The sequence below is a fragment of the Ranitomeya variabilis genome, chromosome 3 (assembly GCF_051348905.1).
Source record: "Ranitomeya variabilis isolate aRanVar5 chromosome 3, aRanVar5.hap1, whole genome shotgun sequence".
In the NCBI taxonomy this organism is placed as follows: domain Eukaryota; kingdom Metazoa; phylum Chordata; class Amphibia; order Anura; family Dendrobatidae; genus Ranitomeya; species Ranitomeya variabilis.
Window position 1 is genome coordinate 77,193,695 of NC_135234.1, and position 27,937 is coordinate 77,221,631.

General features: G+C 48.0%; 1 protein-coding gene across 1 annotated transcript in view; it reads right to left on the reverse strand.

Annotated features, from left to right (window-relative positions):
- The window catches only part of TRPV1 (transient receptor potential cation channel subfamily V member 1), a 123,695-nt gene that overhangs the window by 17,709 nt on the left and 78,049 nt on the right, over positions 1–27,937 (reverse strand). The window contains exons 2-7 of the mRNA XM_077294222.1: positions 23,429–23,752; positions 18,013–18,182; positions 17,242–17,394; positions 15,866–16,006; positions 11,647–11,945; positions 9,017–9,193 (exon numbers count right to left, since the gene is read on the reverse strand). Coding sequence (XP_077150337.1) covers positions 9,017–9,193; positions 11,647–11,945; positions 15,866–16,006; positions 17,242–17,394; positions 18,013–18,182; positions 23,429–23,748 — 1,260 coding nt within the window. The 5' untranslated portion in view covers positions 23,749–23,752. The remainder of the gene's footprint in view (positions 1–9,016; positions 9,194–11,646; positions 11,946–15,865; positions 16,007–17,241; positions 17,395–18,012; positions 18,183–23,428; positions 23,753–27,937) is intronic.

Sequence of the window (27,937 nt, forward strand, 5' to 3'; positions counted from 1 at the left end):
TATGTACTTACGATATGTTTAATAACACTTTGGTCAACCTATTTAACCCAATTTTTATTTATGGGATGTTCAGCTTCTCTTTTCCTACAGTGGGTATGGAAAGTATTCAGACCCCTTTAAATTTTTCACTCTTTGTTTCATTGCAACCATTTGGTCAATTCAAAAGAGATATAGCACAAAAAGATTCCAAACAACTGCACTATCAGGATGCAGTGGACCCATGTTATTAAGATGGCGGCAACACAGGTGCAGAATTACCGATGAGGCAACCACTCACAACCTACCAAACTAATGGAGGGGGTGGCTGCTTGGCATATTACTGCACCTAAAAAACTTGGAGACTTGTGTAAGGGGTTAAAAGCACAAGAAGAGTCTGGGGGCGGTTACCTTCTCGGCTCTGTGCCCGGAACCTTTGAGCTGTGCCGCAGGTTCCCTAGGGGAGAGACTTGTAGACTGGGACAGGAGGGAAGCAGCCAGAGAGCGGGAAAGGGACGCATGCAGGAGAGAGAGCAGCTTGCAGAGCAGCTTGCAGAGCCGGGTGCAGCTGCGCTCCAGAAAAGAGAGAGAAAGAGACTGCCCAGAAAGACTGCATCTTGTAGAGACTGCCCAGAAAGACTGCATCTTGTAGAGACTGCCCAGAAAGACTGCATCCAGTGAGTACTTAAAGCGGACTCTGCTGTGACTTTAGGGGGGCGCTTTGAGACCCGTTGAGAGACTACTACACCCTGGCCCCTGACTCCTGGTACAGAGACTTAACAGTGCAGAGCCCCTGTTTTCCTGGTACAGAGACTACCGTCCGGAGCCCTGATTTTCTGGCTGTGCTATAAAAGTTAAAGACTCAGAGCCTGTGCATACCACATTAACTCCCGAAACCCCAGGCAGCAGGCTCTCAGAGACTACTCTGCTCACGGACCACAGAGGGACGACAAGTGCCGCTGATTCTCGGCGCCTACGTTGGAGAAGACGACCCTCCAAGCAAGTCCTCATGAGACTGATAAGTGTTCTTTTCTCAAGAAATCCTGCTTAATTCTGTTTTATTGTTTAACTCCCGTATTTTTGCATTGTTTTATTGCTAGTTATTTTCCATTGCTTCCTCCCTGAGAGGAGAACCTAATTCCTGTTATTAAACCCCTCAACTGTTGGTCTGTCTGTTCCGTGGTGACATACTCAGTACCTGCACGTTATTACATTTGGCGTAGTCGGCAGGATGTCACACGGTAGTGCGGATAGGGCAGACCAAGCAGCGGGGGAAGTTCCCAGGTCTAGCATTTCCCTGGGAGCCATGTTGAATAATTTGCCAAGGTTCTCTGGGAACAATGTAATGTTGTGGAGTTGGACAGAGCGTATCCGGGGAATGATGCGGATGCACCCCATGACACCAGCCCTGGAGGCAGAAATTGCATTGATGGCTCTGGAGGGGGAGGCGCGGGATTCTGTCATGCATAGGTCCCCCCGGGAGAGAGATACCCTGGACAAAGTGCTGCGCATACTTGAGGAAACGCATGGGGACCCCACTGACGTAGGGGAACTTCGCATGCGACTGTTTCACCGGGTACAACGGGAGGGGGAGACCGTGACCCAATTCATGAATGCCCTACAAGAGCTTCACACGGCTATCAGACGAAAGGACGGTGTAGGGGTAGGGTCAGTTGATGTGGTGCTCAGAGATCAGCTAGTGACAGGACTGCGTGACGCAATGATGAAACAGGCACTGCGAGAGCGCATGCGATTAAAGCCAGACATGACTTTCTCTGAGGTTGGCAGTGAGGTGCGTGTGCGAGAACAAGAACAGGGAGTGACAGGGCTGGTAGGAAGGGTGCAGAGCGGGGAGGTAACCACCACCGCAGGCAATATTCCCCAGTGGGTGGAGGACCTGAGAATGGAGATTAGACAGGTCCGTGAAGAAATGGCGGCCTCCAGAAGAACTCTGGCAGAGGGGCCCGGCCCTCTGGTGCGAGACAGAGAAGCTGCCCCCCGAAGGGAGGGTGAAACTACCAGGAGGAGAAGCCCTCTTACATGCTACACTTGTGGAGAGTCCGGCCACATTGCTCGATGGTGTCCCCGGCGGAGCCGACCATCCCCGCATCCTCCTTTAAACTAGGTGGCTCTGGGCTTGAGGGGCGCCGCTCAGAGCGTGAAGAACAGAGGAGGAGGAGTAAAAGTCCCCACAGCCTTGTTTCCACGTGCCCTCTGGTCTGGGCAGAAATCAATGGAAGAGCAGTGCGATGCTTGATAGACACCGGCTCACAAGTGACCACCATGCCTGAGAGATATTTCCGCCATCACTTCACAGAGGCGCTACGGCCCGAATGGGGTCCTGTGATCAAACTTATGGCGGCCAATCACTTGCCCATCCCGGTCGCAGGGGTGGTATGGATGAACATAGACGTCTGCGGAAAAGACCTCGGGAGGAGAGGAGTGTTATTGGTGGATGGAGAGGTAGCTAAAGACCATACCGTGACCCTGGGCATGAATGTGTTAAAAGACCTCGGAAGCCTCGTTTTCAACGAGTCCCCGGAACAGTTCCTACAACAATGGAGCGACCAAACTCCCCAGAGAAGGGTCTTCCAACAACTGATACGGACCGCCCAGGTCCGGGAAGCATACAGCGACGGAAAGGAACTCGGCAAAGTCGTCGTCCCCGCCTCAGTCAATCGAGTGTTGCCCCCTGGGCAGACAGTGCTTCCCCTGCCTGTACGAGCTGGCATCCCGCTGGAGGGAGTCGAAGTCCAAATTGAGCCCAGCAGAGCCGACCAGCTGCCGTCAGGAATATTGGTCGCACGGTCCCTGGCTACCGTGCGGGATGGAACTGTCCTTGTGTGCTGCATCAATTTGGGGGAGACAGATATAACTTTGCCCCCTAGAAGCAAAGTCGCTCAAGTCCTGGGCCTTCCAGACGAATTGGTCCCCACTGAGGCGGTACAGCTGACAGCAAGGCCAGAAGATCCGTGGCTGGTGACCGTCAAGGCGGAGGCAGCTCCGAACCCCAGGTTAATGCAAGAAGGGCGCCAGATACTGGAACGCATGAGGGCGGAGCTCTCGGAACTTACTCCGCAGCAGGTACCTCAGGTAGAAGCTGTATTGGGGAAATTTCAGGATGCGTTCGCCAAAGATGAAGATGACTTTGGACGTACCACGGCCATTACCCACGAGATACCCACCGAGGATGCGGCGCCAATCCAGGAACGGTACCGCCAAATACTTCCACAGATGTACCAGGAGGTGAAGGGAATGCTGTCACACATGCTGAAGAAGGGAGTTATACGTGAGAGTCAGAGCCCCTGGGCTGCCCCTATCGTCTTGGTGAGAAAGAAAGACGGGTCCCTGCGGTTCTGTGTGGACTATCGGCGGCTCAATGCTTGCACAGTGCGGGACTCGTACCCACTGCCCAGGATAGAGGAGTCCCTGACGGCACTAGGGAATGCCAGATATTTCTCCACGTTAGACTTGGCCAGCGGCTACTGGCAGGTGCCCATGTCTGAGCAAGACCGAGCCAAGACGGCCTTCATCCTTCCGATGGGACTGTATGAGTTTGACCGGATGCCCTTCGGCCTAGCAAACGCCCCAGGAACATTTCAGCGACTCATGGAGAGATGTCTGGGAGACCTGAACTTTGAAGCCACTTTGATCTACTTGGATGATATCATCGTCTTTGCCCCCACCTTTGAGGAGCATCTGCAGAGATTAGAGCAAGTTCTGAGTCGGCTACAGAAGTATGGCTTGAAAGTGAAACCCCAGAAATGTCACCTCTTCCGTACCGAGATTGAATACTTGGGACATGTTGTCTCCGCTGAAGGGGTGAGGCCTTCCCAGGAGAAGATCGCTGCGGTACAAGAGTGGCCAACTCCAAAAACGGTGAAAGATGTGCGTGCATTCCTGGGACTCACGGGATACTTCAGACGCTTTGTAAAAGACTTTACCCGCCTTGCTAATCCACTCCAGGAGTTGTTGAGGGGAGTGCCCTCTTGCGCCAAAAACAGGAACATACAGTGGGAGAAGCATCAGGAGGAGGCATTCTTGGCTTTGAAGAAGGCATTGACGGAGGCCCCCGTGCTGGCCTACGCTGACTTCACACAACCGTTCATCTTGCACACTGACGGGAGCCTGCAGGGCCTCGGGGCAGTACTGTCGCAGATGCAGGACGGGAAAGAGCGCGTCATCGCATACGCCAGTCGGTCTCTGCATGTCTCAGAAAGGAATCCAGAAAATTACAGTTCATTCAAGCTGGAGTTGTCGGCGCTGGTGTGGGCAATGACTGAGAAGTTCGCGGAATATCTGGCTGGCTCCGAATTTCATGTACGCACCGATAACAATCCGTTGGCCCATCTCGAGAATGCCAAGTTAGGCGCCCTAGAACAACGTTGGGTAGCCCGAATGGCCAAGTTCCGATACAGAATTTCATATAAAAGAGGAGCTGAGAATGTACATGCGGATGCCCTCTCTCGAGTAAACTATCGCAAACCAGCACCCAGCCAGGATGAAGAACTGGAAGATGTAGAGGTTCCAGGTTTTGGAAAGACTGCCAGGACGGTGGCAGCGGCGCGGGAAATTGAACAGGAAGAGGCCTGTGTGAATTTGCTGGAGCAGCCCCGCGATGAGTGGGTCCGAGTACAACAGGAGGATCCGGAGCTAGCTCAGTTGAGAAGGTGGGTCGTGTCTGAACAAATGCCCAATCGACGTGAGAGGAGGTCCATGTCACCTGAAGATGCTACGCCAGTGGGAGAGGCTCGAGTTGCGGGATGGTATCCTGTACCGGAAGGTATTCCTGCAAACAGAACTCAGTCTTGTATGGCAGACAGTGATTCCATTATAGACCAGGTGGCTAAGGAAGCACATGAGAAAGGAGCACACTTTGGGCCAGAAAAGACTTTCCAGTGGTTACAGCGCCTATTTTATCACCCCCACTTAAGGAACACTGTGGATAAAGTATGTCGGCAATGCAGAAGTTGTGAGCTGGTCAAACCACCAGAACAAAGAGCTCCCACAGAGACGGTGAGGTCTTCTGGCCCCATGGACCTACTGGCAATAGATTACTTGACAATTGGACCAGCACATCAAGGTTATGAGCATTGTTTAGTGATGATAGACCACTTTACTAAATTTGCCGTAGTGACGCCCACGCGGGACCAAACTGCCGAGTCTGCGGCTCACGCAATCTGCAAACACTTCATTCAGGTGTACGGGTGTCCCAAGCGCATCCATTCTGATCAAGGGGCCTGCTTCCTCGGAAGAGTGATGGAGGAGCTGCACCAGCTGTACAAAATAGATAAGTCCCGGACCACCCCTTATCATCCACAGGGGAATGGGGCTTGTGAAAGATTTAACCGCACTCTGATTCAAATGCTGAGGACTCTGGAGGAGGACCAGAAGGCGAAGTGGACTGAGTCCGTCCCTGAATTGGTGTGGGCATATAACAATCGTAAACACAGCACTACCGGATTCACCCCCTACTCTCTGTTCTTTGACCGACCCGGGAAGGGGCTGGCAGAGCTGGCGCTGGAACCCGAGGAGGACTACCCACGGACGGGGGTGTACTCCTGGGTTCAAGAACATCGTCGTCGGCTGCGGACAATTCAACGTCTAGTGCAGGACCGGCTACAAGAATTGGAGCATCCCCAGGTAGCTCCTAAAAAGGGGACAGCCCTGTGGCCTGGAGACCGAGTCTTAGTGAGGGAAAAGCGCCCACACAACAAACTGGAGTACCGATGGGAGAAAAGGCCGTACCGAGTGAAGCGGCGGCTCGGCAACGGGGGTCCCGTTTATGAGGTCCAGCCCGAAACAGAAGAAGGGACTCCCACCCGCACGCTGCACAGGAATATGTTGCGTCCATGTTTGTCTCGAGATCCTGAATCAGTCCATTTGGCTCCAGCACCCCCACCGGCTGCGCCAGTGATCAATGTAGATGTGGAAGATGAGGAAGACTTCGAATCTCCTAGAGTGAACCCAGGAACAGGGCTGGTGCTAGATTCTACCCACGTATCGGAGGAAGCCTCGACTCCTCCCACAGCAGATGACACCACCGCCCCTGCTGGTTTTAGACGCTCTGAACGTTCAACGGCTGGTGTACCCCCTGTTCGCTACAATCAGGATGAGTTCATCTGGCAGCAGATTGTGCAAGGACTAGAAGATTGCCAACAGGAGCTCCTGAAGATCTCGCCCGTGGAATGGCGAGCAGAAAGAGGGGGGAATGTAAGGGGTTAAAAGCACAAGAAGAGTCTGGGGGCGGTTACCTTCTCGGCTCTGTGCCCGGAACCTTTGAGCTGTGCCGCAGGTTCCCTAGGGGAGAGACTTGTAGACTGGGACAGGAGGGAAGCAGCCAGAGAGCGGGAAAGGGACGTATGCAGGAGAGAGAGCAGCTTGCAGAGCAGCGTGCAGAGCCGGGTGCAGCTGCGCTCCAGAAGAGAGAGAGAAAGAGACTGCCCAGAAAGACTGCATCTTGTAGAGACTGCCCAGAAAGACTGCATCCAGTGAGTACTTAAAGCGGACTCTGCTGTGACTTTAGGGGGGCGCTTTGAGACCCGTTGAGAGACTACTACACCCTGGCCCCTGACTCCTGGTACAGAGACTTAACAGTGCAGAGCCCCTGTTTTCCTGGTACAGAGACTTAACAGTGCAGAGCCCCTTGTTTTCCTGGTACAGAGACAACCGTGCGGAGCCCTGATTTTCTGGCTGTGCTATAAAAGTTAAAGACTCAGAGCCTGTGCATACCACATTAACTCCCGAAACCCCAGGCAGCAGGCTCTCAGAGACTACTCTGCTCACGGACCACAGAGGGACGACAAGTGCCGCTGATTCTCGGCGCCTACGTTGGAGAAGACGACCCTCCAAGCAAGTCCTCATGAGACTGATAAGTGTTCTTTTCTCAAGAAATCCTGCTTAATTCTGTTTTATTGTTTAACTCCCGTATTTTTGCATTGTTTTATTGCTAGTTATTTTCCATTGCTTCCTCCCTGCGAGGAGAACCTAATTCCTGTTATTAAACCCCTCAACTGTTGGTCTGTCTGTTCCGTGGTGACATACTCAGTACCTGCACGTTATTACACTTGTATGTGGCGCTGTTCACACAATGGAGATGCACAGTATCCAGGTTAACAGCTTAGTGACACTCTTCTATTAGCTCAGGTGAGCTGCCCAGCACTATCCAAATGCATCCCATGTGCATTTGTTTGGAGGCCTAGGCACGTAAGCATCTCTGCCTTTTTGCTGTTTTCTAAATTGAAAAGAGTACATTTTTTTCTCATTAATGTACACTCCGCACCCCATCTTGATTGAAAAAAACAGAAATGTAGTAATGTTTGCAAATGTATTAAAAAAGAAAAACTGAAATATCACTTGGTTATAAGTATTCAGACCATTTGTTCAGTATTGAGTAGAAGCACCCTTTTGAGCTAGTACAGCCATGAGTCTTCTTGGGAATGATGCAACAAGTTTTTCACACCTGGATTTGGGCATTCTCTGCCATTCATCCTTGTAGATCCTTCTCCAGTTCCATCAGGTTGGATGGTGAACGTTGGTGGACAACCACTTGCAGGTCTCTCCAGAGATGCTCAGTTGAGTTTAGGCCAGGGATCTGGCTGGGCCAGTCAAGAAAGGTCACAGAGTTGTTATGAAGCCACTCTTTGTTATTTTTTGGCTGGGTATCATGTTACCAGCATACTGCTTGCTACTTTCCACCTCCATTAATAGAAATTGCATCCATCGGAGTCCCTTACCCCTTTCCATAACATTATAACCCGTGTATTACCTAAATTATGTCTTGTTGGAAGGTGAACCTTCGGCCAAGTTTTAGGTCCAGAGCACTCTGGAAGAGGTTTTCATCCAGGATATCACTGTACTTGGCCACATTCATGTTTCCTTCAATGACAACCAGTCATCCTGTCCCTGCAAATGAAAAACACCCCCATATCATGATGCTGCCACCACCATGCTTCACTGTTGGGATTGTATTGGGCAGGTGATGAGCAGTGCCTGGTTTTCTCCACACATACTGCTTAGAATTATCATAAAAAAAGGTCTATCTTCGTCTCATCAGACCAGAGAATCTTATTTCTCATAGTCTGGGAGTCCTTCATGTGTTTTTTAGCAAACTCTATGCGGGCTTTCATATGTCTTGCACTGAGGAAAGGCTTCCGTCGGGCCGCTCTGCCATAAAGGCCCGACTGGTGGAGGGCTGCAGTGACAGTTGACTTTGTGGAACTTTCTCCCATCTCCCTACTGCATCTCTGGAGCTAAGCCACAGTGATCTTGGGGTTCTTCTTTACCTCTCTCACCAAGGTTCTTCTCTCACAATTGCTCAGTTTGGCTGGACGGCAAGGTCTAGGAAGATTTCTGGTGGTCCCAATCTTCTTCTATTTAAAGATTATGGATGCCACTGTGCTTTTAGGAACCTTGAGTACTGCAGAAATTCTGTTGTAACCTTGGCCAGATTTGTGCCTTACCACAATTGTGTCTCTGAGCTCCTTGGCCAGTTCCTTTGACCTCATCATTCTCATTTGGTTTGACATGCACTGTCAGCTGTGAGGTCTTATATAGGCAATCATCCGTTATAGAGCCGCCTCTTGTTCAATGAGAAAGATGTATGATCTGCACATGTCTCAGCGTCCTTCCTTCATTGGTCATAGTACCGTTCTCAGTGATAAAACACTGTGCATGCTCTGATATCACAGAAGGTCCTCCACCACTTCCTTTCCAAATCATGTCCTATCAGTTTAATTAAACACAGCTGGCCTCCAATGAAGGAGTAGAACCATCTCAAGGAGGATCACAAGGAAATGGCAGCATGTGACTTTAATATGAGTGTCTGAAAAATTTAAAGGGGTCTTAATACTTTCTGTGCCCACTGTACATCAAGCTGCTCCCAGATGAGGTAGCAAAAACTTGGCAACAGATTCCCTTTAAGTAAAATCTGCTCCAGGTATAACCAGCTGAGTTTCTTGGTTCACTATGCCACCCTTCGTGTGGGGTTCTGGGTCACTGATCAAACCCAAAACAATTGACCCTCCTACAGGTAACTAACCGGTGTTTCACTGCTGTAGGCGATGATCTCTAGGACTGAATTATTTTCTGTTGTGTCTACACCGGAAAGATCATATAGAGAAGAATGGACAGGGCCATATGCCCATTCAGTGAACTTTCTAGAAAGATGCCTGCACTCCGGATTCTTTATTTCTCTCCTGAGAATATATGCAAACACCTGAAAGCATATAAACAGTTGTTACTAAATATTATGTGATAGCTGATACGGTCCACTGAAACAGTTTGTGACCCAAAAAAGAAGAAGCATACACTGCATTCAATCAGCCAAACCACCATTGTAACAATCCAGCCTGAATAAAAATCAATGTTTTGTGGCTCTGTGGCCCATTCTATGATGCAACTGTGGAGTTGTAGGTGCTAAATGGCCACTATAATCTACTATCTTTTTTTTCCATATATGATACTCTATTGGCACTGTTTCGCACAATGTGGTCACTGCTTGTTGCAGTGTGAGTCGTTAGGTCAGGGGCGGGGAACCTCCGGCCCTTGGGCCGCATGCGGCCCTTGTTGGCTTTTCATGTGGCTTGTGGGAAGGTCCTGGAGTCTGCAATGTCCGGGCGGCAGCCGCATCCTGCCAGCTCTTTAACTCCAAGTGAACGGCACGCAGCGTTCATCACAGAAGGCTGCCTGTCCTGCACATGAATGGTGTTATCGGGGTGGACGGAGTTAGCGCCAGGGTGGGCGGGGCTAGCACCTGAATGGGCAGGGCCAGCGCCAAATGCTCTCCCGTCCTACTGTCCCGGAAGAGGAGCTGCTGCAGCCATAGAGTCCAGAGCGATCTTTGTGCTGGCAGCTCTGCAGGTGATCTGTATCCCTCAGCTAATCTATGTGCCCACTGTGATCTCTGTGCCCCCCTGCTATGTGCCCCAATATGATCTCTTTGCTCCCCCAACTATAAGCCCCCTGTGATCTCTGCGCCTCCCAGCTATGTGCCCCTCAGCTATGTGCCCCCTGTGATCTCTGTGCCTCCCCGCTATGTGCCCCAATATGAACTCTTTGCTCCCCCAACTATAAGCCTTCTGTGATCTCTGTGCCTCCCAGCTGTGTGCCCCCATGTCATCTCTGTGCCCCTCCTAACCCTGTACCCACAGCTATGTGCCCCCTTTGATCTCTGTGCTCCCCCCGCTATGTGCCCTAATATGATCTTTTTGCTCCCCCAACTATAAGCCCCCTGTAATCTCTGTGCCTCCCAGCTATGTGCCCCCGTGTCATCTCTGTGCCCCTCCTGTGATTTCTGTGCCCCGTGATCTGTTCCCCCTGTGATCTCTCTTCCCCCTGCAGATATTTGCCCCCTGTGATCTGTGCCCCCAGCTTTGTACCCCCCTGTGATCTCTGTTCCCCCTGTGATTTCTGTGCCCTCCAGCTATATGCCCCCTGTGATCTGTACCCCCCAGATATGTGCATCCCTGTGATCTCTGTGGATCCAAGCTATGTTCCCCCTGCAATATTTGTGCTCCCATGTGATCTGTGCCCCCTGTGATCTGTCCCCTCCAGCTATGTGCCCCCCAGCTATCTCCGTGCCCCCCAGCTGTGTCCTCCTTTGATCTTTGTGCCCCCAGTGATTTATGTGCTCTCGAGCTATATGCCCCCCTGTGATTTCTGTGCCCTCCAGCTATATGCCCCCCTGTGATCTCTGTGCCCCCCAGCTATGTGCATCCCTGTGATCTCTGTGGCTCTCAGCTTAGTGCCCCCCTGTGATCCCTGTGCCCCCTGCTATTTACCCCCCTGTGATATTTGTGCTCCTATGTGATCTCTATCCCCTCCAGCTATGTGCCACCCAGCTATGTACCCCTTTCTGAGCTCTGTGTCCCCCAGCTGTGTGCCCTACTGTGATTTCTGTGCCCCCTGTGATCTTCGTGCCACCCCTGGTAAAGCAACTGTGAGAAGCAACATGATCAGCATCACCTAACGTCACAGCTGCTCCAAAGAGAAGCAGCTCAAGCCGTCACATTAAGGGTGAGTTACTGTAATTAATTGTTTGACTAAATATACTGGGGTAATTTTCAAGGTGATCATTTTTATGTGGCCCATGGATGATGGTAGAAATTTCCAAATGACCCCCGGCCGGAAAAAGGTTCCCCACCCCTGCCTTAGGTACTGTGTGGATGCCATCTGGCTTGGTTTGGGCACAGTACAGTACTGTTGCCACTGCTTGATTATACGTGTTCTAGTTTGGTACTCTGCTTTCTACTGAGTAAAATATCTCTGATTTTGCCAGAACTGTAGAAAAAAAAAAGACATGGACTGCACATCCAAAAATCATATGTTGAGCTAATGCCGCAAGGCAAAAATGTTCAAAATTGTTCACGAGATTCTTAGTTGAATATTCCGATCAGACTGTATGAAGCCACTGCCACATCACGGCAAACCTCTAAGAGGGTCCCTAGCCTGAAAGCTGCAGCGCCGTAAGCAAACCACCATCACAGCGTCAGTGCACCAGCAGAGTATATCTTTATCTAACATATCTGTTGCATGGCAAATTCCAACTACTGTAATGTGTATATAATATGGCATTACGAGCTTTACACCAGCAAAGTATGGCCTCAAAACCTACATAGAAAACTGCATATAGAAATTCAGCCTTTACATAGTATCTTTCTCATCACTTACCCCGATTTTCCCAGTTTTGGCTGCTAAGGTTAGTGCAGTTAAACCTTTCTTATTTGTAATTTCTTCTAGTCTCAAGGATGGTTTAATCTGTGCTCCAAAAACCAAAATCTCTCCATACATTTTGGTTACGAACTTTGTATTTTCTACTGTATTGTCTGCAATGTCAACCAAGGCATGAAGCACTGTGTTTCCAAAAGAGTCCCTGGCAGCAATATTGGCTGGAGAGTACTGGTTCTGTAGGAGATACTGGACAATATCTATTTGATTGGTGCAGGCTGCCAGAGATAAAGGCAGTTCTCCTAATAATAAAAACAAGAGGAATAGCAGACACGGTTAGAATTCAGACACAATACATGACAATGGAAAATCTATTTTAAAAAGTATTATTATTATTATACATTTTTATAGCGTCATTTATTTCATGTCGCTTTACATGTGAAAAGCGGGCAAGTAAAGACAAGTACAATTAACATGAGCAAAAACAAGGCACTAACAGGTACAGAAGGAGAGAGGACCCTGCCCGCGAGGGCTCACAGTCTACAGGGGATGGGTTGGCTGGTTGTGCGGCGATTCAGTAGATTGAGGATCACTGAAGGCTGTAGGCTTGTCAGAAGAGGTGGGTCTTCAGGTTCTTTTTGAAGGTTTCCGTGGTAGGAGAAAGTCTGATGTGTTGGGGTAGAGAGTTCCAGAGTATGGGGGAAGCACGGGAGAAGTCTTGTATGCGATGTGAGGCAGTGACCCCTCTTACATCTAGGGGGCGAGGTTGGTGCTCTCAAGAATGCACACGGAGGCGTAGTGAGGCCATGAGGGCGTATGGCAGTCACAGGTATGGCTGTGATTAGAATGGTGAAGCAGTGACTGATTAAAAAGCCCTGTAGTAGAGGGGGAGGTGTGTCAGTATTGTTCTTGGAAGCAGACAGAGCAGTTGTCTGCAGAGCACTCCCTGTGTGAAGCAACATAGGGGCAAGAGGAACCAAAGAGACTGACACCCTGCGTCTCGGGCTTTCTTATGTTTACCTGGCTGCAATCCGGAGGATCTAGCGTGCAGTGCACGGCGTGAGTAAAGAGACTTGGTACCAGCGTGTGGTCACCCAGGGAAACTGGACAAAGGGAAGTCCGGCCTGTTTAGGGACTGCAAGTTAAAGCCATGTACTGTGTATTTCCAATTGTCTGGGTGAAGAAGCCGTGTATTGTGTATTTCTAATGGACTGTGTGAATTAACACATTAATTTTATTTGAACTTGCTGGGGTCACTGCCGTTTCACTGCTTACGGTGCTACTGCTGCATCACAGCGGTTGTGGGAAGAAGAGATACGAGGGGAGTAGAGAAGGAGATCTTGAGAGGATCGAAGGTTTCGCGTAGGTAAGTACCGACAGACCATGTCACAGATGTATGGAGGAGACATGTCGTGGGTGGCTTTGTATGTCATTGTAAGGGTTTTGAACTGGAGTCTCTTGACAATAGGAAGCCAGTGAAGGGCTTGGCATAGGGGAAAGGCTGGGGAATAGCGGGGAGACAGGTAGATTAGTTGGGCAGCAGAGTGTCGGATGAATTGGAGTGGTGCCAGAGTGCTAGAGGGGAGGCTAGAGAGTAGGAGGTTGCAGTAGTCAAGCCGGGAGATGATAAGGGAGTGCACTAGTGTTTTGTGGTGTCATGGTCAAGGAACGCTCGGATCCAGGAAATATTTTAGAGTTTGAGTCGGCAGGAGGAGGTAAGGGCTTGGATATGTGGCTTGAAAGTGAGGACAGAGTCGAGGATCACCCCGAGGCACCGAGCGTGTGGGACTGGGGAAAGTGAGCAGCTATTGACATTGATGGATAGGTCTGATGGAGGGGTAGAGTGAGATGGGGGAAAGATAATGAATTCTGTTTTGTCCATGTTCAGTTGTAGAAAGCGAGCAGAAAAGAAAGCTGAGATAGCAGACATACATTGTGAGATTTTGGTGAGTAAGGAGGTGAGGTCAGGTCCGCATAGGTAGATCTGCGTGTCATCAGCGTAGAGATGATACTGCAAACCATGTGATTCTATGAGCTGTCCCAGGCCGAAGGTGTAGATGGAGAAGAGTAGGGGTCCTAGAACTGAGGCTTGAGGAACACCGACAGACAAGGGGCGAGGTGAGGAAGTGGTGTGGGAGAGGGAGACACTGAATGTTCAGTCTGTTAGATATGATGAGATCAGGATAGGGCCAAGTCTGTGATGCCAAGAGATAATAGAATCTGTAGCAGGAGGGAATGGTCCACAGTGTCAAAGGCAGAAGACAGGTCAAGGAGAAGGCGGACAAATTTATGTTGCTTGCTCTTGGCGGTAGGTCATTGGTGACTTTGGTTAGGGCAGTTTCAGTTGAGTGATGCATTCGGAAGCCATATTGTAACCAGTCAAAGAGGGAGCAGAAGGAGAGGTGGGAGGAAAGTCAAGATGGACATGCTGTTCCAGTAGTTTTGAGGCATAAGGGAGAAGAGATATCGGGCGATAGCTAGACACGGAGGATGGGTCGAGGGAGGGCTTTTTGAGGATGAGTGTGATCGAGGCATGTTTGAAGGATGAGTAAAAGACACCATTTGTAAGTGAGAGGTTGAAGAGGTGTGTTAGAGTTGGGATTAAGACTGTGGCGAAGTTAGGGATAAGGTGGGACTGGAGCTGGTCAAGCATGCAAGTGGTGAGGTGTGATCTTGACAGGAGGGTGGAGAGCTGATCTTCTGTCATGGTGGAGAAGTTGGTTTTGGAAGAACAGGGCTGTGCAGCTAAGAGGGGCATTGGAGGCGGCGGGCCAAAGCTTTCTCTGATCGTATCGATCTACTGCTTAACGAATGAGGCAAAGTCTTCAGCAGTAATGAGTGGAGAGGGAGGAGGTGCTGGGGGATGGAGTAGAGAATTGACGGTGCCCTTTAACATATTAACTATGAATTTGTCCTATTTTTTACTCCATTAAGTTCTTTTATAGGACTTTTGCAGACCACATATACAAGAGTGGGTACTAATTAGATCAGTATGGATGGACGATTATGTTCAATCTTGTGGGCAATAATGCTGAAAGGTGAGAACATTGTCAACAGGAACAATTAGCAAATGTTCTAGACACTTAGTTACCATTAGAATTACTCTATCTTATTTTTCATTTTCAAAGTGAAGTGGAAATTAAAAATGATGTTATTTAATTTGGCCCTTGGGAAAATGAGATAAAATTTTAAGTTTAGAGCATTTTTCAAATACTGTATATATAGTAAAAAAAAATGTTTCAAATCCACTGCCAGATTGTTCCCTATTTCACTGATGATATTTATTTAGGGAAGAGAAGACGGTCGTATATCTTAGACAAGGATCGCAATGCAATGCATGGACTGGCCGTCGGCTCTCCCAACCTGAGCATGAAAGCATGTATTTCTATGCAGCTTTCACGCTTGGGTTCGAAGAGCCATCAGCCAGTCCGAGTGTCCTCATCTGAGTTACAAAGCCACCTGACTCTTCCCTTATAGCGCTGCATCGATGTCAACCATGTCCGGAACGGTGGGAGTGGGAGTAGCAGGGGAATAGATAGATGAGTAAGGCTATGTACGCAGGGTTTTTGCTGCATTTTTTTTGCAGGCAAAACCTGCTCTCTTGGCAGTAAAAATGTGGAGTTCAATATGCCTGTTTTGCAGCAATTTTGCTTCATTTTTTACGCATTTTTTTGGTTCTGATTAGATGTGTCATTTGTCTAAGTACTTTTATATGTTAAGTAAATTTAGTTTTATTCACAAAAAAACAGTAAAAAGTGTAGCAAAAATGTTTGTTGTATTTTTTTCACTTTCTTATTGCTTTCTATAGGTAAAAAAATCACTGAAAGAATTGTCATGCTTCAGATTTAAAAAACGCTGAAATTCTCAAATTCAGTAAAGAAAACAAACAAACAAATGATTACATGAAATTTTGAATATCCCATAGCTTTTGCTGGTACGGTAAAAAGCATCTTTTAACTTGCATAAAAAAATGAAAAAAAAAACAAAAAACGCTGCATGTTAATATAGCCTAAATGTATGGGGTTTTTTTTAACATGTATGCAGTTTATTTACCGTACTTTTTCAAAGCTTTGAAAGATGTTTTTCAAAGTAGCTATTCAGACATTGTCATTATCTTTTACATATAATGTTTGTAACCCAATTTAAACACATTTAACGCTCCATGACTATCTATGCTGTGCTGCCACACACTGGACCTCTATCTCCAGCTTCAGCTCCTTACCAAAATAGAAGCCGGCTCTTCCTTTGGCCTTCCGGAAGAATTCCCCATCTGCTCTCGCATGGACGTCTGCTCCATGTTGAACCAATAGCTCCACCAGATTCATGTTTCTTCTTTCAATGGCGATATGGAGAGCGGTCTGACCTGATAGAACCACATGACCAAAATAAATCCACAGGCAACAATATACGCAGATGAGAAACATGACGCCTCCAAATCCTATAATCAAAGAGCTATACTGCCAAGACACAACTGCTGTGCCCACTCCTATCTCCATCAATGCCTTCATAGACATGTACTTGTAGATGTGAACGCATTCCCATAGCTGTAGGGAAGACTGAGATGGCTGCCACGCCTGAGTCTTCCCGGTTTCGGGGGGATCCAGAGGTCTCTGCCACATAATTAGACACTGGAAATATAAACAGCATATGGCAGGTGAGGAGCCTTGTTACAAATTTAGCATTGAAACCCATTGCCTCTGTTACCGTTTTTTCATCACTTGGCCCTCATATCTATTAGACTGCCATCTCATGGTTCACCTATGGCCGTTGCATGTTCACATGAGCACCAAATCTGTGCGCAGTATTAAAACTAAGCAATAAAAGTTGAAAAACATAGTCATCCAATAACATAATATTGATACCTTAGGAAAGGTCATCAATATCTGATTGGTGAGGGTTTCACACCTCATACCTCCACCGATCATCTGCTATTAGGTCTTGTGGATGTAAACACTGCAAGGCTTCATTCAGTGTGTAGGGTACTGCAGAACAGCTCCTATTCTCTTGAGCTAATATCAGTTTATTGGTGTTGGTGCCAGATGTTGGACCACCGCTAATCTGATACTGATGACCTAACCTTAAGATAATTCATCAATAGTGTAGGGGGCAGCCCCTGCCAAGAAGTGAATTACACTGTGACTTTGAGAGACTATGCTCCCTAGCAGCCCTAATACCCTTAGGGAAGAATCATATGTCAATATAACTTTGACAAGGATCACAACGTAATGCTCGGACTGGCCAGCGGCTTTCCCGACCCAAGTGTCACAGCATATGTTTCTATGCAGCTGTCACGCTTGGGTCAGGAGAGCCACCAGCAAGTCCGAGCATTGTGTTGCGATCCTTGTCAAATTTATATTGACGCATGATTCTTTCCTAAGGGTATTAGGGCTGCCTAATAAGATTTTAGCTAGGAATTAAAAGGAATTACTTTCTGAAACCAGATAACCCCTAAAATAGATTTTGGCAAGACAAATTATAACCAATCCATATGTGGTAATTTCTTGTGTTATTTTGCATTTCTTGGCCAAACCTTAGTATTAGTAATGCATTTTCCTAGAACAAAGCAGACTATACACTCATGTATCAGGCAGAACATACCTCTGTAATACGTGTCTGTATATGCAGAATTAATAAATTCTTTCAAATTGTCTGTCTTTGCTGCAATGTCCAACAGTAAAGGGATGGTGCTATTTTTGCCATAACTTATATTCAACATTGCCTTTAATAAGCAGGTCTTCCCAGTGTCAGGTTCTGTGAAATAAGGGAAACCAAACGTTCATTTTAATTCATTTATTTTTTTCTCATATAAAATGGGATGATATTGTCTAAAAATAAAATGCAACAAATGTTATCTTTATTGCTTAACTTTAAAATAAATAGTTAAAATATTGAAAATTTCAGCAAAAAAAAGGAATCCTACTTCCCAACCATCCCTTTTTCCACGGGAATGATGTGTGAAATAGACCTCAAAAGTGATGGGTTGAGGCAAATGTAACTCAAAGTGGGAGTGTGTGGCGATCCAACCCTCAAAATCCTGACCCGGTGAGAATTGTAGCGTCTTCATAGTGTACACTGGTCCGTATGACCAAATTGCCATGTGTATAGTCACAGATGTGCCGGGTATTGAATAGTGATGAGTGATTGTCCTCGGATAAGGTGTTATCATGATCAGGTGCTAACCGAGTGTCTTCGGTGTGCTTGAAAAATATGTTCGCGCACACGGGGCGGCTGCACGGGGGCGGCTGCATGTCTGATCGACAGCCACAACACATTCAGGGATTGTCTATTTATTAGACAATGACTTTTTAGTTAACCTAGATATCCTAATCTTGAGTCCAATTCTAAGTATGAAGACTCTCAGCTAGTTACCTTTAAACTCTTTGTTACTAAGGCGTTTCTGAGTCCTCAGCAAATAAACCAGCAGATCATCCAGCTCTTCACAGTCTCCATATGCGACAGCATCAAAGATCCGGGTCCGGTCATACAGCTTAAATGTCCTGTCCCGACAGCTGGTTGTGGATTCCACAGACGAGCTCTGTCTGTGATATAAAAGTCAGTGAGCTAATAATACGCACACCGGAGATTGGTTTGTTTGTGTTCTACTTGGAAACAATTTACCCATCTGTTCATCATGTCCATTATATGTTATCAAAATAATTGAAACTCCTTGTCACAACCACATGCACTTGGAGAAAATAAATGGCTCCGTTATCACTAAAGATATAATTTGTAGGACAGGGCGAGGCCAAAAAAATCAGTAAACCTTTGAAGCTTTTAGGCCACATTCACACGTTCAGTATTTGGTCAGTATTTTACATCAGTATTTGTAAGCCAAAATCTGGAGTGGAACAATCAGAGGAAAAGTATAATAGAAACATATACTCCATTTCTGCATTTATCACCCACTCCTGGTTCTGGCTCACCGGGATTTAAACAAGCTTTAACGCTTAAGTTCCCAATGCACTTTACATAGCTGCTGACCAAACCTACGCTTGGATGATGATAATCTCCTCAAAGTTACCCATACATGGAAAGGCTTGGCCAAGTGTTCCTGTGTTCTGTATGAGACAGCCTCCTTTAGCAGCAGCTTTTCTCGTAGAGAACAAAAAGATCGGCCACTGGAAATCTAACCAGCTCGATTCTTCTCTCCCATCGACATCATCTGGTGCAGCTAGAGGCTCAGTTCAGAGGGGCCGAAATATCCGAGTAGGCCCCTAACCAGGTTCCCCCGGATTACAACTATGGCAAGATGACCTTTCTTTGATGTGATCCTAAACCTAATATTTATCAAACATGCCCCTCCCAGGCTATAAGCCTACAAATTTGAAGGGGTTATCCTGTCAAAACTGATAAGTCTGCAGTCACTCTGTGTGACTGTAGACTCACGAATCCCCCCAGCGCTCACGCTGTGCACTGCAGGGATTCGCCGGTTTCTGTGCCAGGAATGGAGGGTTCGTATGTGTTATACATATTACCGGCCAGTGGGCGTGGCTTCGCTCTCTGTACACTTGTATGGAGTGAGGCGGTGTCCAGACACGTCCACTGGCCGTCCACGTCACTGGTCAGGGCGCGGCCTCGGCTCTATACAAGTGTATGGAGCGAGGCCGCGTCCACTGCCGGGGGTAAGTATAAGGCTACTTTCACACTAGCGTCGCGCACTGCACGTCGCTATGCGACGTTGCGGCGCACCGACGCTAGCTGTGAAAGCGCCGCACAACGGGGGCAGCGGATGCTGTTTTTCAACGCATTGTCAATTTCAATGCCCCATTGTGAGGTGCGGGGAGGCGGGGGCGGAGTTCCGGCCTCGCATGCGCGGTCGGAAATGCTGCAGATGACGCACCAAAAAACGTTACAAGCAACGTTTTTTGGTGGCGACGGTCCAACGCAACATGACGCAACCGTCGCACAACGGTTGCAACGTGTGGCAATGCGTTGCACTGCGTCACTAATAAAAGTCTATGGAGAAAAAACGCATCCTGCAAGCACTTTTGCAGGATGCGTTTTTTCTGCAAAACGACGCCTAGCGACGTGCAGTGCACGACGCTAGTGTGAAAGAGGCCTAACTCAATATACCCTCTGTTCCTGGGTCTGAAAGCGGTGAATGCCCGCAGTGCACAATTCATGCACTGGAGGGATTCGGGAGTCTGCAATTAAAAGAAAAAAAGGTTTTGTACCATGTTAGCCAGTTGAAAAAAGATTGCTGTCAGTGGGAAAAACAAGATCATCTTATAGATGTGATACCTTTTAATAGCTAACAAAAATAAAATAAATGATGTTCTTCTTAGGTCTCTTACCCAGGCATGGTATAACAAAGTTCTGAAGAAACAAAAATACTGTATATGCACAAAGAAAAAAAGAGTCATGGTATAATAAATGAAGATGTAAATAAACAAACAAACTGAGCTCAGAGACTGAATCCTTAATTGGATAAGATTAGTGGTGTGAAAGTTTTATAGTCCCAATATCCAAGTCAGATCAGAGGCCTGGTGCTCTCAATGTCTTTGGAGCAGATTCCTCAGATCTTGTAGTGAACAACAAGATCACAAAAGTTCTGAGGAACTGGGATTAAATTGGTATGAATGCAATCTGATTTTTAATCGGATTTAATCGCAAGTGGGAGTGAGACCTTACACTGACTTATAGCTGAAGTTCATTCTTAAGGAGATGTTCAGTTTTCCCATCTTTTCCATCTTGCCCAGACCACCATAACATCTTCTTCCAGCCAAGACTTGTATGCAGAGTTTAGAACAAGACATATTTGACTTCACACATTTCCAGGACCGTCTCCATCTATTCCCAACTTGCAAAAAAACTCCTCATTCTGCTGATACCCCAATGCCGAGTTTCTGCTATATGTGTCCCTACTACTGCACCTGCTGTTTGGCACAAACTGCCCCACATAGTAATGCCCACCACTGTGCCCATTACTAAGAAAAATGCCTCCTTTGTGCCCTCTAGATGGTAGAATTGCCGCCTAGAAAGTTAAAAAATATGAATTCACTGTGCACATGCTCTAGAAAACAATGTCCACATTTTGCCCCTTGAAAGTGATAATGCTTCATGTGTACCTTTGACAGTCATAATACTCTGGAGTGCCCCAATCATGCCTCTTAAGTGCCTATCTAACATTTAATAAGTGAGTCCCACATGTACATCTCCCCTGTACACAGTATAATTGACCCACAGCTCCCATATACACAGTATAATGGGCCCATAGCTCTGCTATACACAATATAATATCTCCAAAGCTCCCATATACACAGTATAGTGGGCCCACAGTTCCCTTATATACAGTATGATGAGCCCACAGCCCCCTATATACATTATGATGGGTCTACAGCTCCCCTATACATAGTATGATGGGCCAACAGCTCCTCTATACACACAATGATGGGCCTACAGATCCCCTGCACAAAGTATGATAGGCCCACAGCTTATTATTATTCCCTATACACAATATGATTGGTCCACAGCTCCCCTATACAGAGTATGATGAGCCCACAGCCCCCTATATACATTATGATGGGTCTACAGATCCCCTATACATAGTATAATGGGCCCGCAGCTCACCTATACATAGTATGATGGGCCCACAGCTCCACTATACACACTATGATGGGCCCACAGCTCCCCTACACAAAATATGATGGGCCCACAGCTCCCCTATACACAATATGATTGGTCCACAGCACCCATATATACAGTATGAGGGTCTACAGCTCCTCTATCAAAAGTATAATAAGCCATCAAGTCCCCTATACGAAGTATGATGGATCTACATCTTTCCTACACAGTATGATGGGCCCACAGCTTCCTTGTACACAGTATAATGCCCCCACAGATTCGCTATACACTGTATGGTGGGCCCACAGCTCCATTATATACAGTATGATTGGTCCACAGCTTCGCTGTACACAGTGTGATGGGTGTACAGCTCCCCTATACACAGTATGATAGCCTCACAGCTCCCTTATACACAATATGATGAGCCCACAGCTCCCCTAAGCACAATATTATGGACCAACAGCTCCCCTAAGCACAATATTATGGGCCTAAAGCTCCCCTGTGCACAGTATAATGCCTGCACAGATCCCCTACACAGTATGATGGACATACAGCTCCACTTTACACAGTATAATGGGCATACAGCTCCCTTATACAAAGCATGATGGGCCTACAACTCCACTATACACAGTATGATGGGTTCACAGCTCCTCAATACACACTATAGGGGCCTAAAGCTCCCCTATACACAGTATGATAGGCCTACAGCTCCCCTATACACAGTACGATGGCTCACAGCTCTGCTATACACAGTATGATGGGCCAACAGCTCCCCTATACACAGTACTATATCCTCACTGCTTCCCCTATACACAGTATAATGAACCAATCAGTAGTCCTCTTCTTGTCTTCACGCTACGGCTCCCTGTTGAGGGCAGAGCAAAGTACTGCAGTGCGCAGGTGCCGGGCCTCTCTAACCTTTCCCAACGCCTGAGCACTGCAGTACTTTGCTCAAAGTACACCTGCGCCGGAGCCGCAGTGTGAAGACAAGAAGAGGACGTCATCGTAAGAAGATGGGAGGCCCCGGACCGCGACGCCCATCGGACCGGACCGCAGCGGGACCGCCCCTGGGTGAGTATAATCTAACCTCTTTTTCTCATCCTTTAGGATACATCGGTGGCTTATCCACAGCATTCCAGAATCATGTAGATAAGCCCCTGATGCCGGTGGGCTCAGCTCATCTTTCATTTTGGGGGGGACAGGTTCCCTTTAACTATATCTTCCTAATATATTGCAGTCATCATATGATATAGCACTGTGCACTTACAATTGCTCATTTTGCCCTTCTACCCAGCTAACTCTTCTCTTTTCTATTAGGTCTATGACATCACATGATTAAAAATTGACTAGCTGAATCCTTCTAAGCCACATATGTAAAACTCTGGGCCGCAGGCCAAATCTAGCATGCGTATATTTGGCCCGCAATGCCGGGAGGATCGCCTGCCAGGCAGCGTGCTTTCAACCATACCAGCATCCTAAATACCAATACAGTTGAAAGCAATGATGGAGGACGCTCCATCTCCCATCATTCCCCCACTGCGTCTGACGTCATTACAACATGCCCGCTGTACTGAGATGTGCAGAGGATCTGAAGACACCATGAAGAGACCAGATCAGTGGGGGAACGACCAGAGGTGATGTCACGAGGGTGTCACATCCCCCTGGAAGACCTAGAGTTAGATGGTCACGTCGGATAATGAATCGCAGGTCGTCTTTAGAGATGGTGTAATTTGTGTCCCATATTAAAAGGATTTAATTTCCTCTGGTGTTAAAGAGATTAATGAACCTTTCTATGCTGGTCAGAAACATGCAACTTTATTTCAGCTGCTTCGGATCTGGTCATTACCTCTTCCTATATAAACTGGTCAGACCTTCTTGTCCCTGCGGTGAAAGATTTGTCTTCCTGTGCTGTGTGCTAAAATTGAGTGGCTGGAATAAAGTTGTTGTAGTAGTGTTCTGTGGTTTGCTGGAGTACACGCGTGCTTATCTCCTGGACCCTGTTCCCATTTAGTTTATTCCTCCCTGTCCCTATCCTCCTCCCTTTTGTCGGCTAGTGCTAGGGCAGACAAGATAGCTCATGACCTGACAGGTCCTTCTGGCATTCGCCAGAATTGCCAGATGGCCAGTCCGGCCCTGTTGATGACAATGTCTGTACAGCATTGCAGAATAAGTTGGTGCAAAGAAAACATTTTTAAAAAATCAATATAAATGGCATACATACCTGGTCAGCAGGTTACAAGCTTTTCCTTTTTCAAATTGGACATGAAATTTAGCTGTCGGAGACAAAGCTTTGCTTTCTACCTGATACACAGAGTCCATAGGAGCCATTTCCCTGTCTGTGTCTCCTTTGCCAAAACGCCGTCCTTTAGTTTTCGGTGAACTGAAGATCCCATACTTGTGCTTTGATTTGAAGTGTTGGTGTGTTTCATGAACTTGCAAGTTGTTGTCATCACTGTGAGACTCATCTGCAGAAGCATTCGTGTCCTCGGTGTGGTCTGTTTCTTCCAGATCTGATGAACTTCCCATCTTTTTCATTTTCATTCACCTGTAGAAGAAAAAGGCCCATCAGAACAACATAACTATACAACTAATACACTGTGAAGCGCACATTTGTGAACTATAGAGCCATCACATAATTACATGACTATCCTATTAGGAAAGCTAAAGTCAAATAATATGCCAATGGAAGCCTTAAGCCTTCCACCAGACATAGGCAGGCCAGTATTTCAGCTTATGGAAAGACAATGAAAAATAATATCATAGGGTGCAGAGTTTTTGCTGTAATTTAGAAGTAAACAGCCACCTTATATGAAAGTAATACATTATACTCAATTAAAGAATTATTCCCTGTTAGGGCTGGTGGAACACACCAAATAATTATAAGGATGGTATAAGGTGCGTTCGCAGCCCGGGGTCCACCGTGTAGAGATGACACCTGCTGCTCAGTAATGGCGGACAGTATATGGCAGTTAGCTTCACCCGGTATGTAAGGAAGTGAGCCCTGTTTCGTCACAGGGCCGCAGTACCGCAGAGTGAACGCTAGTATTGGGTCACAGGACTCTGCCCCAAGGACACGGGGTTAGAGTCCCTGTAGACCAGTAGCGCTCGGCGCCGCAACTGCGGTGCCAGGGAAAAACCTAAATAATGATTTACAGCACTGAGTGCGTGCAGCGCCGCTCTGGCGAACACCACTAACCGCCCTAACTAGGGACAGGTAAGCCTGAATGTGCTCAACAGGCTCCCAGGACCTGTCCACTGGGCCATAACCCTTCCAATCCACCAAATAAAATTTTTTGCCACGTACCACCTTACACCTCATGATAGCGTTCACCTTGTAATCATCCGTGGACGAACCCGATGTCCCGGCAGATGACTCGGAAAACCGGGACATGTGAACGGGCTTTAGGAGGGACACATAAAAGGTGTCGGTGATACCTAGGCGAGGAGGAAGGAACCCAAGTAGCGAGGCGCAAACTTAGTGGACTCAACTCGCAGCCTGATATTACGGGCAGAGAGCCACACAGAGTCACCAGGAGCAAAGGTCGGAGCGGGGTACCGATGTGCATCGTCTCCTTGGAGGCCCGGATAGCATCCTGTGTGCGGTCCCAAATGTCACGTGCCTCCACAGCCCAGTCTGCCACCCTGGAGTCAGCGGAAGACACGGGCATGGGCACAGGATCCCGCGGATGCTAGCCGTAGTTAAGGAGGAAAGGGGTCTGCCCAGTGGAGTCGGCTACGGCGTTGTTCAGTGCAAACTCCGGCCACGGTAGCAAGGATGCCCAGTCATCCTGCCTGGCTGAAACAAAATGTCGCAGGTATGTGACCAGGGTCTGGTTGGCCCTCTCTACCAACCCATTCGTCTCGGGATGGTTTGCTGAAGAGAGATTCAGCTCGATGCTGAGTAGACGACAAAGCTCTCTCCAGAACCGAGACGCAAACTGGGGACCCCGGTCACTGACAATTTTGTCTGGCATACCGTGTAGGCGGAAAATATGCTTGATAAACAATGTTGCCAAGGCCCGTGCAGAAGGTAGCCGTAGAAGAGGCACCAAGTGCACCATTTTGGAAAAGTCAAATAATGGTGCAGCTACGGGACTTGGGTAAGCCCACCACGAAGTCCATCACAACCATTTCCCAGGGCCAGTCTGCCACTGGCAGGGGGTAAAGTAACCCAGCAGGCCATTGTCGAGGAGACTTATTCTTGGCGCAGGAGACACACACCCGAATATAGTCTCCAAAGTCATGGGCCATATGCGGCCACCAGTACGTCCTCGCCAGGAGCTCAGCTGTCCTCTTAGTCCCAAAATGGCCACCCACCCTGGGCGAGTGAGCCCAAGAGAGAACCTCTGGTCACAAATTAGATGGCACAAAAGTCTTGCCCGCGGGCACAGACTCTAGCGAAACCAGGGCCACGGTCCTCAGACTCTCTGAAAAGACAATTAACTGAGGCTCCTCCTCCACTGATGATACTATGGAGCGGAAGAGAGCGTCAACACAGATGTTCTTCTCCCCAGAAAGATAATGGAGAGTGAAATGGAAATGGGAGAAGAACAAGGACCATCTAGCCTGGCGAGAATTTTGCCGCTGGGCAGTCTGCAAGTAAACCAAATTTTTGTGGTCGGGATAGACTTGGAAGGGAAAACGAGCCCCCTCCAGGAGGTGTCTCCACTCCAAGAAGGCCAACTTCATAGCTAGCAACTCCCTGTCCCCGAAGGAATAATTCCTCTCCGCCGGTGTGAAGGTCTTAGAGAAAAAGAAGCAAGGATGCTTCCGACCTTGAGCATCCTTTTGGAATAGGACTGCTCCAGCACCGACAGATGAGGCATCCACCTCCATTATGAAAGGTTTATCTAAACTGGGGCGATGTAGAATGGGACCGCTAGCAAAGTGGGACTTAATAGAGAGGAGGGCCTTGGAGACCACCTCTGACCACAATTTGGGATTTGCTCCCTTCTTTGTGAGGACTACCAAGGGAGCTACCAAAGTAGAGAAGTGGGGAATGAACTGGCGATAATAGTTAATGAACCCCATAAAGCGCTGCACCGCTTTGAGAGAATGGGGTTCTTGCCAGTCCATCACAGCCTGTAGCTTGGCAGGATCCATAGCCAATCCCTGGGTGGAGATGATATAGCCCAAGAAAGGCAAGGACTCCTGCTCAAACACACACTTCTCCAACTTGGCATAGAGGGAGTTTGCCAATAGGAGGTCAAAGACTTTGCAAACATCTCTCCGGTGGGAGTCTATATCTGCAGCATAGATGAGAATATCATCCAGATAGACTGTGACTGAGGTATATATCAGATCCCAGAAGATGTCATTCACAAAGTCTTAGAAAACGGCAGGAGCATTACAAAGCCCAAAGGGAATCACCAGGAATTCATAGGGCCCGTCCCTGGTGTTAAATGCCGTCTTCCATTCGTCCCCCTCACGGATGCGAATCGGTTTGTAAGCACCCCGCAGATCAAGCTTAGTAAATACCCTCGCTCCCCACAACCTATCAAAGAGCTCAGATATCAGGGGCAGAGGATACTTGTTCTTAACGGTGATGGCGTTAAGACCCCTGTAATCTATGCATGGATGTAATTCTCCATTCTTTTTCTGCACGAAGAAGAACCCCGCCCCTGCAGGTGACACTGACTTCCTAATGAATCCTCTTGCCAGATTCTCCTGGATGTATGGGGACATCGCCTCCGTCTCCGGGAGAGATAAGAGATAGATTCGACCCCGGGGAGGCTCTGCACCAGGCAAGAGGTCATAAGGACAGTCATAGGGGTGGTGGGGCGGAAAGGTCTCCGCAGCCCTCTTGGAGAACACGTCCGCATAAGGCCAATAGTGCTTGGGGAGAGATGAAAGATCTGCGGGTACTTCAGTAGTAGCAACCTGAACGCACTCCCTCAGACATCTGCCCTCACAGGATTCACTCCATCCCAGAATTCTCCCAGAGGACCACTGTATATGAGGAGAGTGGTAGCGTAGCCATGGTATCCCTAACAGAACCTCATCAATTCCCTCGGGAATGACTAGCAGGGAGATAATTTCCTGATGGGATGGCGACATAGAAAGAGTAAATGGGATGGTCTGTGTGTTATCTGTGAGGGCAGTGTCGACCCATTCACCACTCGTACGGTCACTAGTTTGGTGAGCATCACCAGAGGTATTGCGTGCTGTTGGGTGAAGGCAGAAGACATGAAGCTGCCCTCCGCCCCGGAATCCACGCAAAGCTCTACCGTATGAGTGGATGGGCCTAAGGTAATTGTCCCCTCGAAGGACAATTTGGAGGAAAACATCGCCGTGTCTATTGTACCTCCTCTTACAACCACTAGACGCTGACGTTTTCCCAACTGCTGGGGACAATTCCTGGCATAATGTCCTGACTGCTGGCAGACAGGACAGACCTTGAGTGCATGAGCGGTCCGGGACTTAGACCCCGCTCGTGACACCTCCATGGCCTCATGTGGCTCGGACGCCTGGACCGGAGATTCCAGAGGTTTGGCGAATGTGGGAGCCAGCCAAAACCTCTGCCTACGCTAGGCTCGCTCCAACCTTCGCTCGTTAAAACGAAGGTCGATGCGGGTAGATATAGCTATTAGGTCCTCCAGTGTGGCAGGAATCTCCCTAGTGGCCAAGGCGTCCTTCACATGGTCAGCCAGTCCTCTCCAGAATACAGGAATGAGGACTTTATCCGGCCACTCCAGCTCAGATGCTAAAGTCCAGAAGAGGACAGCAAAAT